The 16,178-nt window shown below is 45.8% G+C and overlaps 1 protein-coding gene across 1 annotated transcript; it reads left to right on the forward strand.

Moving 5' to 3' along the window:
• The first annotated feature begins 6,570 nt into the window (after positions 1-6,570).
• Positions 6,571-10,976, forward strand: VENTX (VENT homeobox). Its single transcript, XM_056850248.1, has 3 exons — positions 6,571-6,820; positions 8,249-8,493; positions 10,653-10,976. The coding sequence occupies exons 1-3, from the start codon at positions 6,571-6,573 to the stop codon at positions 10,974-10,976; spliced, it is 819 nt and encodes a 272-aa protein (XP_056706226.1).
• Positions 10,977-16,178: the final 5,202 nt, after the last annotated feature.

The raw sequence follows: 16,178 nt of genomic DNA on the forward strand, positions 1-16,178 counted from the left end.
TAAAATCATTAATAAAATCAAACAGTAAAACTCTAAAAAACCCAACATGATGGCGCACTAATTCCCAAATATACTGTAAGCGCCGTACAAGTGGCACCCCTTCAGACTATATAATTCCCATATTCAGAGGGGAAAGGAATGGGGGGGAGGCCAATAAAGATGATATCGGCCGCTGTCCTCAGTTGTAGGCCTGGTGGAAAAGCTTACAGCCCCTGCAGAACTCTTTTAGGTCCCGCAGGGCCCTGATATTAACAGGCAGAGCATTCCACCAGGCCAGAGCCAGGGCTGAAAAATCCCTGGCTCTTGTCCAGGACAGCCGCACATTCTTCGGGCCAGGGATCACCAGTCGGTTCTCATCTGCCAAGCTTAACGTCCTCCGGGGGTAGGGTTGCCAACCTCCAGGTACTAGCTGGAGGCCTCCTGCTATTACAACTGATTTCCAGCCGATAGAGATCGGTTCACCTGGAGAAAATGGCCGCTTTGGCAATTGGACTCTATGGCATTGAAGGCCCTACCCAAACCCTGCCCTTCTCCAGCTCTGCCCCCCAAAACTCCCGCCAGTAGCGAAGAGGTACCTGGCAATCCTATCCAGGGGGTATACCAGGAAAGGCGGTCACAAAGATACAAGGGTCCCAGACCGTGTAAGGCTTTAAAGGTCAAAACCAACACCTTGAACCTGATCCGAAAAGGTTCTGAAAATACTACGAGAACTGCTGAGACCCCAATAGAGTTGATGTGCAGTACAGCCAGGACTCAGAAAGAAATCTGCATAACTGACCATTCTTAATCAGCTTACGGAACTCACTGTCACAGGACATAGTGCTGGTTATTCGTTTCAATGGCTTTTGAAAGGTATTGGACAACATTATGTAAAATAGGTCGGAAAATGGCTATTAATAATGATGGTTCAATGGTCTATGTGGGCAGAAACAGTGTATCTCCAAATACTAACTATTGGGGGGCATCAGTGGTGGGGGAGGCTTTTGCCTCTGTGCTGTGACTTGCGGGCCACCATGTGGTTGGCTGAGGGTGCTGGATTAGATGGTGCACTGGGTGTATCTAGCAGGGCTCTTACCATGTTCTTCTGCCTTTGTTGAAGGAAAAGGCCATGATCCAGAGCAGAGTTATGGACCCTAAAGCTCCATTTAAATAAATGGGCCTTCAGTATGCCTAAAATGGTTCTGAGATATGGCTCGCATCTTATGCTGTTATTCATGTTGCTAAAATGTATATAGTGTTTTCAAATGTCCTAATCTGTGATGGTGAAAATCTGTTAGGCATAAGAGCTGTAATTGTTGATAATAAATGCCTGTTACAGAAGAGTAGCACTCTTCTACTTATCTATTCCATCTCACTTTAGAGAAAACTGTGTCCATCATGTCCTGACCATCTCTTGGGGAATGAGAGTGCAAAATCTTTCACCATGTGCTGAAGATGAGGCAGATGAATGTTTCAAACACTCTATTTGTGTTTTATATGACTAAACTGAGGCTATTGTACTTTGGTCACATTATGAGAAGACAAGACTTACTGGAAACAACAATAATGCTAGGAAAAGTTGAAGGCAGCAGGAAAAGAGGAAGACCCAACAAGAGATGGATTGACTCTATAAAGGAAGCCCTAAATTTGCAGGACCTGAGCAAGGCTATTAAAGATAGGACGTTTTGGAGGATATTGTTTCATAGGGTGTGTCGGAAGTAACTTGACAGCACTTAACATACACACACATTTGTGAAAGGTGCTGCATTCCTAGCAAAGGTGCAGCCTGCCTTAAGCCCTTGAGGACCCTCCCCCTCCTCACCGCAAACCCATTAACTCCCTATTGCTGGACTACCTTTCCCAGTATGCTCCAGAGATCCTATATTACAGTGGCCTGGGTTTGCACTGAAGTGCAGATATTAACAAAAAAACCGTTTTCCTATACTCCAAGGTATTTTTCTTCCCACTACATCCTGTAGTGCTCTCCCTTCAACTGTTAGAAGAGTTTTTCTCTCTCCCAACAACCCCCCCCCCATGAAGCAAGAGTTGTTACCCAAGTGTTCCCTCTATTTGCACCCTGACAAGCACAAATACGAGTATTAATTCAGTGGCTGGTTTTATATGTGCATACCTGACGGCCTGGGCTGAACACTGAAAACCAGCGAATCCACTTGCAATGCTGCATTTCATCCATTAGATGGCATTGTATTCTCTAATGCTGTATCCATCAGCAACATTTGCCAGAGCACATTTTTGGGACTTCCTTTGCCCTTTTTGTTCCTGCTGTGTTCGTTTGCAGATGTATGCATTACCTCTTCTTAAAGTGTTCATAAAGTACAGAGCCAGTGCGGTGTAGTGGTTAGGAGCAGCGGACTCTCATCTGGAGAACCGGGTTTGATTCCCCACTCTTCCACATGAGTGGCGGACTCTAATCTGGTGAACAGGGTTGGTTTCCCCACTCCTACACATGAAGCCAGCCGGGTGACCTTGGGCTAGTCACAGTTCTCTTAGAGCTCTCTCTGCCCCACTTACTTCACAAAGTGTCTGTTATGGGGACAGGAAGGGAAGGAGATTGTAAGCCGATTTGATTCTCCTTGAAAGGTAGAGAAAGTTGGCATATAAAAACCAACTCTTCTTCTATTGTTAAGGGCAGGAAACTCAAAAGGGTATAAATGGCACACTGGTGCACTTATTAGTGAGGAAAGCGACTCATGTTCCAGCCTGGCTCCATGGATCAACACATATCTCTTCCCTTTGCTATTAATGTTATGCTACATTGTCAACTGCAAGTTCTTTGGGGGCAGGGTCCCATCTTCTTGTGCACATAGATTGCAACGTGGGGAATATGGTTTCTGAAGGAAATTGTCTATAGCTCTAGGTGACTTAAATGAGTTATCACTAGTCAGTCTTGCCTGGGGGAAAAACCTTGGTCTCCAAGATTATAGTTGTCAGACCTGAGTAAAACTCATCTCCCTCAGGCCAAATATATCTACCTAGTTTCTTTTATCACACTAACCTGAGGGTGAAAAATTCCAGCTCTACCAGAAAGATGGAAATCATGCAGATCCCGAACAAGCACTGTCTGATCTTCCTTTATTGCCAGGGAAAGGAAAAGCATTAAGACTCAGATCCACAAAAGAAAATACAAACCTGGACAAGGGACCCTTTTGTCTGGGGGTAAATGGAATCATTATAGGCCTTCAAAGGACAGTGGCTGGGTCTAATTGTATTACCCACTTGCTTATTCAATGCAGGAATTCCAATGGGTCTGATACACTCACCCGTATTAACCCCTCCCAGATGCTTTAAATTGATAGTGAAGGGTGAAGGTGCATCACTGAAAGAATTCTGCCTTCACCTCCTAGAAAATAAGTTGCCTATCCAGCCATCTTTGCAAGACAGGTCACTCCACTGGTTCGGTAGCAGGATTTCCAACTAATCATCTCACTAAAACAGGGAAGGATTTGTGAGCAGAACAGAGATGAAGACCTACAGAAAGCATTTTTGAAAATCAGTTATTCCTCTGGCTTTTTCTTTTGCTCAAGTACCATACTCCACCTAATGCCTCTCAGTTGCTAGGATTCTTGCAAAGAATGCTGAACTGGATGGACTTTGCTTTGATCCTGGAAAATGCTTCTTGTGGCCTTAAGGAAGAATGCATACTTAGTTTTACTTCGCACAGAATAGCTATATCTTTATTTTATTTATTCATTTACTTAATTTATAATCCTGCCTTTCTCCCCAATGGGTACCCGGAGCAGCTTATAACATTCTGCTCTCCTCTGTTTTATCCTCACAATGACCCTGTGAGGTAGGTTAGGCTGACAGTGTGTGACTGGCCCAAAGTCACCCAGCAAGCCTCCATGCCAGGGTGAGGATTCAAACCTGGGTTTCCCAGATCCTAGTCCAATGCTTTAACCACTACACCACACTGGCTCTTAACTATTAAGAGTTTTTAATTTAGTCAATCATTGGTTAACGCTTTTATGATTATCACATTTTAATTCATGAAATGCTTTTATGGTTATCAAGTTTTAATTCATGAGCTGCCTCAACTATGCTTTCTGAAGAGGCACTATGCAAATGTTCGAAATAAATAAATAATGTTACTGCATAAATTTAAAATGCATTATTGTCATGGAACTTCTAGTAAAGCAAAATGTAGACCACGATAGTCAACCTACCATCTAAACATTATCCCATACATGGTTGTTGCAAAAACTACTGCGATATTGAATAACTGCAATATAAACGCTAGCTTTTTAAATATAACGCCCTGATTATTCTGTTCAAGGGCAAGCTTTGGATACAGTTCTGCCACACACTTGAACCTTGAAAACCACAATCTAACAACAAGAAGAAGAGTTGGTTTTTATATGCCAACTTTCTCCACCACTTAAGGGAGACTCAAACTGGCTTACAACCACCTTCCCTTCCCCTCCCCACAACAGACACCTTGTGAGGTAGGTGGGGCTGAGAGAGCTCTTAATAGAACGGTGACTAGCCCAAGGTAACCCAGCTGGTTTCATGTGAAGGAGTAGGGAAACAAATCCAGTTCACCAGATTAGCCCCTCCACCGCTCATGTGGAGGAGTAGGGAATCGAACCCAGTTCTCTGGGATCAGAGTCCACTGCTCCAAACCACCACTCTTAACCACTTCACCACGCTGGCTCTCCAGCATTGCATATGCTTAACATCCACTGAAATAAATGGGAAGCATGCCTAACTGCTTTACAGTGCAGTTCAAATCCTCCATTTAGGGTGGGATAGATGACCAAGCCACCCCAAATGGATAGAACACACTCCAGAGTGTCTTGGTCCTCTGCCCAGACAACCAATTTACTGGGTGACCTCTACCCCCCTCCCCATTTGCATCTCATGGTAGGTAGCTTCTTGATGAACGGTAATCAGTATTCAATCTTAATTGCACTCAGGGAGGCTTGAATACTACTACAAGTGTGAGGTTTCCCCGTGTTACATAGCACCCTAAATAAAACAAAAGTCAATGTGGCACCTTTCTTTCAATATGAGCTTTTCTGAGCCACAGCCCACCTCTTCAGATAGATATAAAAAACACCCCGCCTTATTATAGAAATTTGATGCTCATCTACAATGTAGTTAGGATACATAGTTATGGGTATTCAAAGTCTTGGGCAGAACCTCTTAAAATTGAAAGAAAAAACAGGGACCAATAATGCACAAGGATGATCTTAGAGGGGAAATAATGCTGAAAAGTTCTCTGAGAGCCACACACACAACAGAGAATCCTGCTGTGAGCCCTGGGCCTGTTATTGCCATCACCAGCTGGGAAATGGTTTGGTGTGCGAAGAGGAAAAATAATTAAGTTCTCAGTCTCCAAGATCTATGACAGCGGTAGTTTGCTCCATCCTTAAAATTCTTTGGGAAAGTACTTCCTTCTTATTAGAAGAAGAAGAGTTAGTTTTTATATGCCGACTTTCTCTACCACTTAAGGGAGACTCAAACCAGCTTCCCTTCCCCTCCCCACAACAGACACTCTGTGAGGTAGGTGGGGCTGAGAGAGCTCTAAAGACCTGTGACCAGCCCAAAGTCATCCAGCTGGCTTCATGTAGAGGAGTGGGGAATCAAACCCAGTTCTCCAGATTAGAGTCCACCAAGTCCATTTACTAGTATGGTGGGTGTACTTTTTGTGGCATCCGCAAAGTCTGGGTTTAGGATGTGTGTGTGTCAAGTGCCGTCAAGTCGCTTCTAATCCATGGCGACCCTATGAATCAATGTCCTCCAAAATGCCCTATCTTTGACAGCCTTGCTCAGATCTTGCAGACTGAGGGCCGTGGCTTCCTTTATTGAGTCAATCCATCTCTCGTTGGGTCTTCCTCTTTTCCTGCTGCCCTCAACTTTTCCTAGCATGATTGTCTTCTCCAGTGACTCTTGTCTTCTCATGAGGTGACCACAATACGGTAGCCTCAGTTTAGTCGTTTTAGCATAATGGCATTTTTTTAAAAAAAGGAAACACATTTAATCTAGCACACCAGCCAGAGCTCAAAGGTGGTTTCTGTTTTGTCCACGGAAGGTCATCTTTGGTTGTTCCTGAAAACTGGTGGATGACCTTGACAGCTTGGGAAGAAAACGCACTGGTGGAACTGAACTGTACAAATCGCTGCGAAAGAAAACCAGATGAACAGGTCTCAGACACCCCCCTCCCACCAACATCTTGAAATGCATTTGAAGAGAATGGCCATTGTCAAATCTCTCCAGGGCCGGGGTATTTAAATCCCGATGGCCTTTTGAAGCCTCTTCAACGAAGTCCCAGCAATAAGCGACATCTACATGGGGTGGGGGGGGGGGAGGATGTAACAAGTGGTGCAAATCGCTTGCAACAGAGGGAACCGATCTGTTGGCAGACATTGTGGAGCCAGCCCTAGCGGGGCTTTGGAAGATGTGTGAACAGCCCCTTTTGTCGGAGAGGCCCGACGACAATTAGACGGCGCTTCTCCGGCCTTTGAAGTGGCTCGACGCCCCGCCCCGGGTTGGCCGGGGACCGCCCTTAAAAGGGACGCGCGCCGCCGCGCCCCGCCGCGCCCCGCCAGGCCCGGAGGAGAGCCGCTCGCCATGACCAAGGCGCCCTTCTCGGTGGCGTGGCTTTCGCAGAGCAGCCAGGCGACCCGGCAGGCCCGGAGCGGGTCCGAAGCCCAGCCGGCCCCCGACGACCTCCAGACCCAGCAGGGCGATGCCGGGCCCGACGCCCAGCCCGTGGGGACGGGCGGCGGCCAGAGCGGGAGCAAAGTGGCGGCCAGAGACCAAGGGGCGCCTTCGGGACATCTTGTGCGCCAGAAGAACTCGGAGCGGCCCTCCTCTGCAGGTATTGAGACGTCGCTTTCCTCCAGCCGTAGGTTTTGCCCCTCTCTAGATGCACATTTCCCCCCGTGCGAACTCAAAACTCAACCATCAGCCCCCCCATGCAGAGGGCTGAGCATTCAGATGGGGGAAATGTGCTTCTGGAGAGCGGCAAACCCAAGGCGAAACCTCCCCTGCGTCAGGGATCCCACTTGATTCTCGCGGAGCCGGTGTGGTGGAAGGGTCAGCAGCGGTGGACTCTGATCTGGAGAGCCGGGTTTGATTCCCCGCTCCTCCCCATGAAGCCAGCCGGGTGACCCTGGGCTAGTCACAGTTCTCTCCGAGCTCTCTCAGCCCCACCTACCTCACAGGGTGACTGTTGTGGGGAGGGAGATTGTAAGCCGGTTTGATTCTCCTTGAAAGATAGAGAATCGGCATATAAAAACCAACTCTTCTTCTCTGGGCTGGGCTCTCTTTTTACAGACTGGTGCCGCGAGAGCTGGGTTTCGAAGTCCAATGCCTTGAAAGCAAGCGGATCAAGGTCCTATCGAGGGCAATAAAGGAGAGGGCTTCTTAACAGTAGGGACTTTCAAGGGGGGGGGTCTACTCTTCAGTAGTTCTAGAAACCTAACTAGTCTCTGGCGTGGCTGGGAGTCCTGTGTGCTAAACTCTGTGTGGAAAACGAAGGACAATACAGATAATGGGAAAACCAGGGACCAGAAAGCTAGAAAGAAACGGATCTTTGCGAGAGACGCCTGATGGCAATGCGTAGAAAAAAAAAGAGGGCGCTTGTTTATTTCTTTTTCTGCACACCTGAGCTTTTATTTCCAAAGTGAGCCTTGCTATCTCTATCTGCAGGCTAGATACCGGCGGCCTCCTCTTGGAGGAAGACTGCCTGGAATGCATTGCCCAACTCTACCTAGGGCTTAGTCCCGAAGCGTGCCAGGGAGCGCGAGTCTGTTACCAACTGGCAAAGAGCCCTTCGGCCTATTCAGTGCTATCCTCTCCAGGATCAGAGGAGCATGCCTAATATATTAGGTGCTGTGGAACACAGGCAGGATAATGCTGCTGCTGCAGTCGTCTTGTTTGTGGGCTTCCTAGAGGCCCCTGGTTGGCCACTGTGTGAACAGACGGCTGGACTTGATGGGCCTGGGTCTGATCCAGCAGGGCCTTTCTTATGTTCTTGTGAGTGAGCAAGGCTAGGGTGGGGATTCTAGACTTGCTCTACAATGGGATGCTAATTGGGGGCTTATTGCTGCAGAAATATGAATAGGGTCGGGATGTAGGGTTGCGTCGGGCCGCGCATTGGGGGCCCACGAAGCCTGCGCCGGGCTAAAAGAAACCAGTAAGCTGCTCTCCCTGTCTAATAAGCTCCGGCGTGGGGGGGAGAGGGCGTCCCTCCTCTGTTTGGGGCAACTGGGCCCTTCAGTGGTCTCCCTCTCCTTCCCCGCAGGCGCGCTGGCCGGTCCCAGGCGGGAGTGGAGCTCCGCAGAATGCGGCTCCGACGGCGAGGGGAGCGCCGTCGAGGGCCAGAGTCCCGAAGACGCCCGAGGCCGCAACGCAGGCAGCCGCCGCTTGCGCACCGCTTTCAGCCTGGAGCAGATCAGCACCCTGGAGAGCTCCTTTAAGCGCCAGAAGTACTTGGGGGCCGCCGAGCGACGCAAACTGGCCAGTAAGATGCAGCTGTCCGAAGTGCAGGTAAAAGTGATTGGAGGTCTGGGTGTTCTCCTGGACAGGGAGGGGGAAAGGGTGGGGTTTTTTTCGGCCCCAGGTCCCTAGATCCTAATAGGACCGACAGAACGATCAAAATACAATGTACTTAGCTCTTTGCTTTGCATGTGAATGAGTGCAAATAGCTCAGAAGAGGGGATCTCTCCAGGATCAGAGGAGCATGCCGATTATATTAGGTGCTGTGGAACACAGGCAGGATAATGCTGCTGCAGCCGTCTTGTTTTTGGGCTTCCTAGAGGCCCCTGGTTGGCCACTGTGGGAACAGACTGCTGGACTTGATGGGCCTTGGTCTGATCCAGCAGGGCCTTATGTTCTTATGATTTCAGGAGAATATTTCTGTGTGTGTGGTTGTGTGTTAAGGGATATCAAGTTGCTTCCTACTCAGGACAACCCTATGAATCAATGTCCTCCAAAATGCCCTATTGTCAACAGCCTTGCTTAGGTCTTGCAAACTGAGAGCCGTGGCTTCCTTTATATAGTCAATCCATTTCTTGCTGGGTCTTCGTCTTTTCCTGCTGCCTTCTGCTATTCCTAGCGTTATTGTCTTTTCCAGTGGCGCTTGTGTTCTCATCATGTGACTAAAGTACACCTTCATACGATTTGTGTACATAGGACAGAAAAGGGGATTTCAGGAGAATATCTACTGCACTTTCAACTGTTCGTTTCTTTCCTCTAGTGTAGCGGTTCCCATACCTTTTGAGTCAGGGAGCACTTTTCAGGAGAGAAATTCATCAGGGAGCATTAATTTTCACCTAGCACTTATATACTAAACTGGATGACAGTAGTATTTTTCTTTCCAATCTCTTCACAAGCGCTAGGAGATTTTTGTGGAGCACAGTTTGGGAATTGCTGCTCTAGTGTCTCCAGAGTGGCTTTGTGGTTCTCCTCCCAATTATCTTCAGAACAAGCCTGTGAAGTAGATTAGCCTGAATAATAGTGACTTCTCCAGATCATCCAATGAGCTTCATGCCTGAGGCAACATTTGAACCCAGGTCTCCTTAGTCCTGCTTCAATACTCTGTAACCACTACACTATCTCTCAGCATTTCAGCAGAGCTGAGGTGTACTCTGGGCTCTGATGCATCCCTGACCTCTGAAATGAATTTAGGAGGGCATTCTGATAGAGTAGTAGAACTGTGAGTTGTCTGTAATACTGTCAGCTGGGGAGGTGACCCTGGTTAGGGATAATGTGTTTTTTCGTTCCAGTTCTTCAATCCCAGCCCCAATGCATTATGTTGTTTTATTGTTATCTTTGCCATTAGACTCAAATGTTATCAAATTTTGTAATCCACTTGCTGACTCACAGAATAGCTTTTGTTTTACCAGAAATCTTTGTTGTTTGATTCAATTATTGTTATCATTCGACTGTTATCATGTTTTGTAATCCGCTTACTGATAGAATTATTCAGTCAATCACAGTTGTAATCAGTCTTGAGCCCCAGTGAGAAAGGCAGACTATAAAGGAAAATCCTTGAAAATATAGTACATTTCTCCATTCAGAGACACCATTTGAAGGGGAAGAGAAAAAAATTAGCAAGAGGGAAGATTCTTGGCCAGATTTAGAGACAGTCAATTTTTTAAATTCAAAATTAAACTGCAAGATTTAAAATTTTCAGAGCATTAACTTTTATAGCTCATAATATCTACAGCAATGGTACCAATAGGAAAAAACCCTTTTAAGCAGAAGAAAGCATGCCTTTGGTTATTATATCTGCCATGTAAACATGTTTGTAGTACTTATCATTCAATAGAGCCAGTGCTTTAGAACAATAATAATCAGATTGCTTAAAATATGGAAAAGTGAATGCCGTCTATCCTCTCTGCTTCGGACAGCCTTCCTTTTTACAGTATTTTGCAGTACGGATACTATCTATTACAATTCCTGGTTGGATGACTAGTGTTTTTTTTGTTTTTTTTACAGTTGTGAAAAATGTGGTCTCTGATAATTTCTTGTGAAAAAAAGAGATGTCACTACGCTAAGGTTTTTAGGGTTTTCAAAGGAGTAAATGGAAACTCCTACATAATTACACCATAGCAAAAGTTGTGGCCCGGTTGAGAATCAATGGGACATTCTGTTGTCTAATTAAGGATTTTGTTGTATCCCTCTTTCATCTTTCCCTTCCATAGATCAAGACTTGGTTCCAGAACCGGCGAATGAAGCTGAAACGGCAGCTCCAGGAGATGAGACCAGATCCCTTCCATGCAGCACCATATTACAGCTCCCTCCATTTTGGATCTCACAGTGGGCCTTTGTCTTATGTTTACTCACCTCACCAGCAGACTTTTACTAGGAGAGAAGCTTTTCCTTCTGGCCTCCCTTTCTCTCCAGTGCCAGCGTCAACCCTGGATCCCACAAGCACCTCTGGGGGGCAGTCAGGTGCCCTCTGGCCAATGTCTGTGCCCTACTTTGTGGGATACCCAGACCCTAGAACATTCTACATGACTCTCTGAATCAGTCTATCCTCAGGGACTGTGATGTTCCACAGAAGAATTTGCACTAAGGCTGGCCCTTTGTTATCCAAAGCTGTATTGGCCTAATGGATTTCTGCTGAGATCCTTAGCCTTATATGCTAGGGAGATACTTTGCACAGAGACACTTGCACATAGGTGAATGGCAAGGTAATATTCCTATAACTATAGAGTGTTCAAATAAAGCTAATTGAACACATGAAGCTACCTTATACTGAATCAGACCCTAGGTCCATCAAAGTCAGTCTTGTCTACTCAGACCAGCAGCAGCTCTCCAGGGTCTCAGGCAGAGGTCTTTCACATCACCTACCTGCCTAGTCCCTTTAACTGGAGATGCTGGGGATTGAACTTGGGACTTTCTGCATACCAAGCAGATGCTCTACCACTGAGCCACAGCCCCTCCCCTTCATTTGGCAAGACCTTGTTGGGTCCTTAGTTGTCCCCTAAGTGTGGGCTTGGCCCTGCAGAACACAAGCTAGCTCCAATGTGTTCCTCCCATCTTGACTAACATAGGAATACATGCAGTTTTGCAGAAAAACAATATATGGAAGAACCTCATCTAAAGTTGGTCAGCAGCCCATATCTATGAAGGATTTTGCAATAGCTTATTCTTGATTTAAAACACATGTGACTACTGTTCTGAGAGTTATGGAATAACAGAATTCTAGTCAAGTTGGACACTCTGTTTCTTCGAAAAACTGTCCTAAAAACTATTGATGGACTGGAAAATTCCATTCACTCCCAACTCAATAATGGAACCTCCTCTACTTGCCATGCAAACCATAATCTAAATAACCAGCTAACTCAACCAGTCATCTGCCAAGTTTACAACGTGACCAACAGCTGCTATGACCAGTATGCCTCTAACTGCTCTGTGGTTACCAACTTCCTTGTTCTAGCCTGGATCCTGCAGACAGATTTTTTTTAAATTGTCATAAGCTAATTCAAAATACTCTGTTCAACCCATTTAATACTCACTGTCAATCAACTTGATTTATTAGTAAATATGTTTAATTTTGGAACTGAAATCAATGGCATTTTTAAGTACCATAATGAGTCCAGAAAATAACAGAAGGAGCTTCTGTTGGTACAGATGTTTGTGAGCACAGGACAAATGAAGTGGCTATATACAATGCAACTGTGTTCCAAATATGAATATGTTAATAACAACACTTAGAATTTTAAATATTGCTCCTGTGTACTCAAAGTGCTTAGTAGGTCAATATTGTGTGTGTAAAGTGAAGTCAAGTCACAGCTGACTTATAGCAACCCTGTAGGGTTTTCAAGGCAAGAGACTAACAGAGGGGGTTTGCCATTGCCTGCCTCTGCACAACAACCCTGGCACTCCTTGGTGGTCTCCCATCCAAGGACTAACCAGGGCTGACTCTGCTTAGCTTCTGAGATCTGATGAGATTAGGCTACCCTAGGCTGTCCAGGTCAGGGCAGGCCAGTATTGTGTGTGTGTTAAGTGCCATCAAGTCGCTTCCGACTAATGGCGACCCTATGAATCAATGTCCTCCAAAACGTCCTAGCTAACAGCCTTGCTCAGGTCCTGCAAATTGAGGGCTGTGGCTTCCTTTATAGAGTCCATCCATCTCTTGTTGAGTCTTCCTCTTTCCCTGCTGCCTTCAACTTTTCCTAGCATGATTGTCTTTTCCAGTGACTCTTGTCTTCTCATAATGTGACCAAAGTAGCATAGCCTCAGTTTAGTCATTTTTACTTCTAGGGTCAGTTCAGGCTTGATTTGATCTATAACCCACTGATTTTTTGGGGTGGAGGGGCAGTCCATGGTATCCGTTACACTTTCCTCCAGCACCACATTTAAAAGGAATCTACTTTCTTCCTATCAGCTTTCTTCATTGTCCACCTTTAACACCCATACACAGTCATAGGGAATATGATGGCTTGAATTAACATGGTACTAGCATTCCCATATTACAGATGGTAGGGCTGTATGGGTGAGAGAGTAGCTTGCCTAAGGCCACCAAGCTTATAGTGGAGGGCAGATTTGAACCAGATACTTTCTGGTTCACAACTCTGACTCTTAGCCATTGTGTTATGCCAATCCCCAATCAAACTCATGTAAGACAGTGGATATTAGCACTTTAAACACAGTGGTTAAATATATGTATCTTTGTATGTTTGGGACATTTTGCAGAGACAATCAGAGGAAAAAGATATCAGTGTATTATCAGTTTGTTGCATTTTGGTTTCCTTTCACAGTATGCACATGTATGCTGAGAAGGGAATCAATTTAAACCAATAAATGTTGTACAACAAGATACTAAATGAATGTACTAAGTGGTACGTGAGCAATATTTTTGGAATTGTCTTTCCACTTTCTCTCTTCAATATTCTATTTTTATATGAAACACACATAATAAAATGTTGCTAATCTATACATATTCTCTGGAGTGATTCATGCTTTTACAAATTGGAAATAATTTTCTAACAGAGTGGTTTCTCAGGGGGACAGGCTTCCTCGGGAGGTGGTAAGCTCTCCTTCCCTGGAGGCTTTTAAGAAGAGGTTAGATGGCCATCTGTCAGCAATGCTGATTCTATGACTTTAGGCAGTTCATGAGAGGGAGAGCATCTTGGCCATCTTCTGGGCATGGAGTAGGGGTCACTGGGGGTGTGGGGGGGAGGTAGATGTGAATTTCCTGCATTGTGCAGGGGGTTGGACAAGATAACCTTGGTGGTCCCTTCCAACTCTATGGTTCTATGATTCTAAATCACCTTTCTGATAGGATGGGTATTTATCCGATCAAGCTCTAGAGCAATATTTTTGCTCTGCATTTATATTCTGCTTTTCCTTCCAAGAGCCTAGTCTGGGGCCTCTGGCAGGTATTGCATACAGATAGTGGTCAAGATGAAGGCCATTTCATTATGCAATGGCAAAGCTACTTTGACACTAAATACATCCCAGTTCTCTAGTGAATGTGTGTAATACACATGTATGCAGCAAGTATCAGGTTTGACATTCATACATTATATTGTTGGATCTACACTTCAACCCCATGAAGCTCCCTTCTTCGGAGTCAGAACATTGGTCCATCAAAGTCCAGATTGTCAACTCTGACCGGCAGCAGCTCTGCATGGGCTCAGCCAGAGGTCTTCTGGTAGAGGATGCTGCCTGGTCCTTTTAACTGTGGATGCCAGCGATTGAACCCGGGACCTCCTACATCCAAAGCAAATGCTCTCCCATTGAGCTGTGGCCCCACTTAAAACACAGAGTGGGTAAACTTTAAAAAAGCAACCTCTGCATATTTTGAGAGGTGCAGAAATGACATCTTTTAACCTAACACCACTCTCCGACCATTGACGATATCTAGAAATTGAAACTCCAGTTAATAGCTGGGGGTTGGCAACCCTAGAGACAACCCTAATTAGTAATTGGGGGCTTTCTCTGGCTTGGTTTCAGGTAGCCGGCTCAAGGTTGACTCAGCCTTCCATCCTTCCGAGGTTGGTAAAATGAGTACCCAGCTTGCTGGGGGTAAAATGTAGATGACTGGGGAAGGCAATGGCAAACCACCCCGTAAACATAGTCTGCCTAGTAAATGTCGGGATGTGACATCACCCCATGGGTCAGGAATGACCCGGTGCTTGCACAGGGATCTACCTTTACCTTTACCTGGCACAGTAAATGCTGAACAAAAGTGGGCCTGGTTTTGTGTAAGACCCCATCCTGCAGAACAGTCATGGCCCTGTGCTTTGAATGAAAAGGCAAGAGACCCAGGACCAAGCCCTTGCAAGCGAGTCCCATTGAAGTAACTCTTAATGTAACTGAATTTAACAATGGACTGTGTGCATGTTTATTGGGGGCCCTGACAAGCCCAGCCTTTGTCCAAAACAGCCTATTTAGTTGACCCTTCTGTGCGCCACTATTTTTAACCAAACTTTTCTGTCCTCAGGGTAATGGGAACTGGTGACATTGCTTTTTGTAATCTGGAAGTTTTTGAGTGGTCGCCCCTGTTCTTTTTTTTATACTTTCAGATGATTCTGGGTCATTGGGCTAGAGAAAATAAATGGCAGGGTTCACGGAGAATGCTTCAGGGCAGCCTTCTAGCATTTTTAAAACTTTAAAAATGCTGCCCCCTGCCCCCGCCGCCCAGTTAAAAGTGTGAACCTTCAATTATTGGTATTGTTGTTTTAAGGACATCTGCAAAACAATAATTCCCAGGAAGGTCAGCCGATGCCATCATTGTCTCGAATTTGGTTGATTTGTAATTAGAAGGGGGGGAAAAGGTAAAACAAATGCATATGCAAGTGAAAGGCACTTAGAGTTCTAAAATACCAGCAACATCTAATTTGGGAGCCAGCATGGTGTAGTAGTTAAGAGAGGTGGATTCTAGTCTGGAGAACCAGTCTGGAGATTCTAGTCTTGGCTTCCCCACTCCTACACATGAAACCAGCTGGGTGACCTTGGGCCAGTCACAGCTCTCTTCGAGCTCTCTCAGCCCCACCTACCTCACAAGGTGTCTGTTGTGGGGAGAGGAAGGGAAGGAGATTGTAAGCCAGTTTGATTCTCCTTAAAAGGTGGAAAAAGTCATTGTATAAACACCAATTCTTCCTTTTCTTCTAATAAACCTCAGTGGCTGCTTTATCCCGGGACAAGAAGGAACAGTAGCAACAGCGGTCCACCCACTCACAGAAAACACAGTGGGAGTAGAAGGAATTCCACACACACAAAAAAAGATAGGGTTGTCAGGTCCCTCTTTGCCACTGGTGGGAAGTTTTTGGGGTGGAGCCTGAGGAGGGCAGGGTTTGGGGAGGGGAGGGACTTCAATGCCATAGACTCCAATTGCCAAAGCGGCCATTTTCTCCTGGTGAACTGATCTCTATCGGCTGGAGATCAGTTGTAACAGCAGGAGATTTCCAGCTAGTACCTGGAGGTTGGCAACCCTAAACAAGGAGTCTTTGGGCACCTAAAGGTGCCGACAGCCTGGAGAGGAAATGTCCTGCCCCTTTAATGAGGCTTAATGAGATATTATTTATCATGTCATTTTATTAACCCCCATGCTATAAAAAGCTTAATCTCCCCCCACCCCATTTACACACATCAAGCCTCAAGGGGCAGAACATTTTTTTCTCCAGACTGTTAGCACCCCACTTTTTCGTTCATTCAAGTCGGAGCCCACTTATGGCCACCCCATAAGATTTTCAAGGCAAGGGACCTTCAGAAGT

Source organism: Euleptes europaea, chromosome 5, assembly GCF_029931775.1.
Source record: "Euleptes europaea isolate rEulEur1 chromosome 5, rEulEur1.hap1, whole genome shotgun sequence".
Taxonomy (NCBI): Eukaryota; Metazoa; Chordata; class Lepidosauria; order Squamata; family Sphaerodactylidae; genus Euleptes; species Euleptes europaea.

Excerpts from the sequence above, each read along its gene's own strand:
- VENTX (XM_056850248.1), top strand. The coding sequence starts at position 6,571 with ATGACCAAGGCGCCCTTCTCGGTGGCGTGGCTTTCGCAGAGCAGCCAG. Across the intron at positions 6,821-8,248 it reads GGAGCGGCCCTCCTCTGCAG|GCGCGCTGGCCGGTCCCAGG; the intron begins GTATTGAGACGT and ends CCTTCCCCGCAG. Across the intron at positions 8,494-10,652 it reads TGCAGCTGTCCGAAGTGCAG|ATCAAGACTTGGTTCCAGAA; the intron begins GTAAAAGTGATT and ends TCCCTTCCATAG.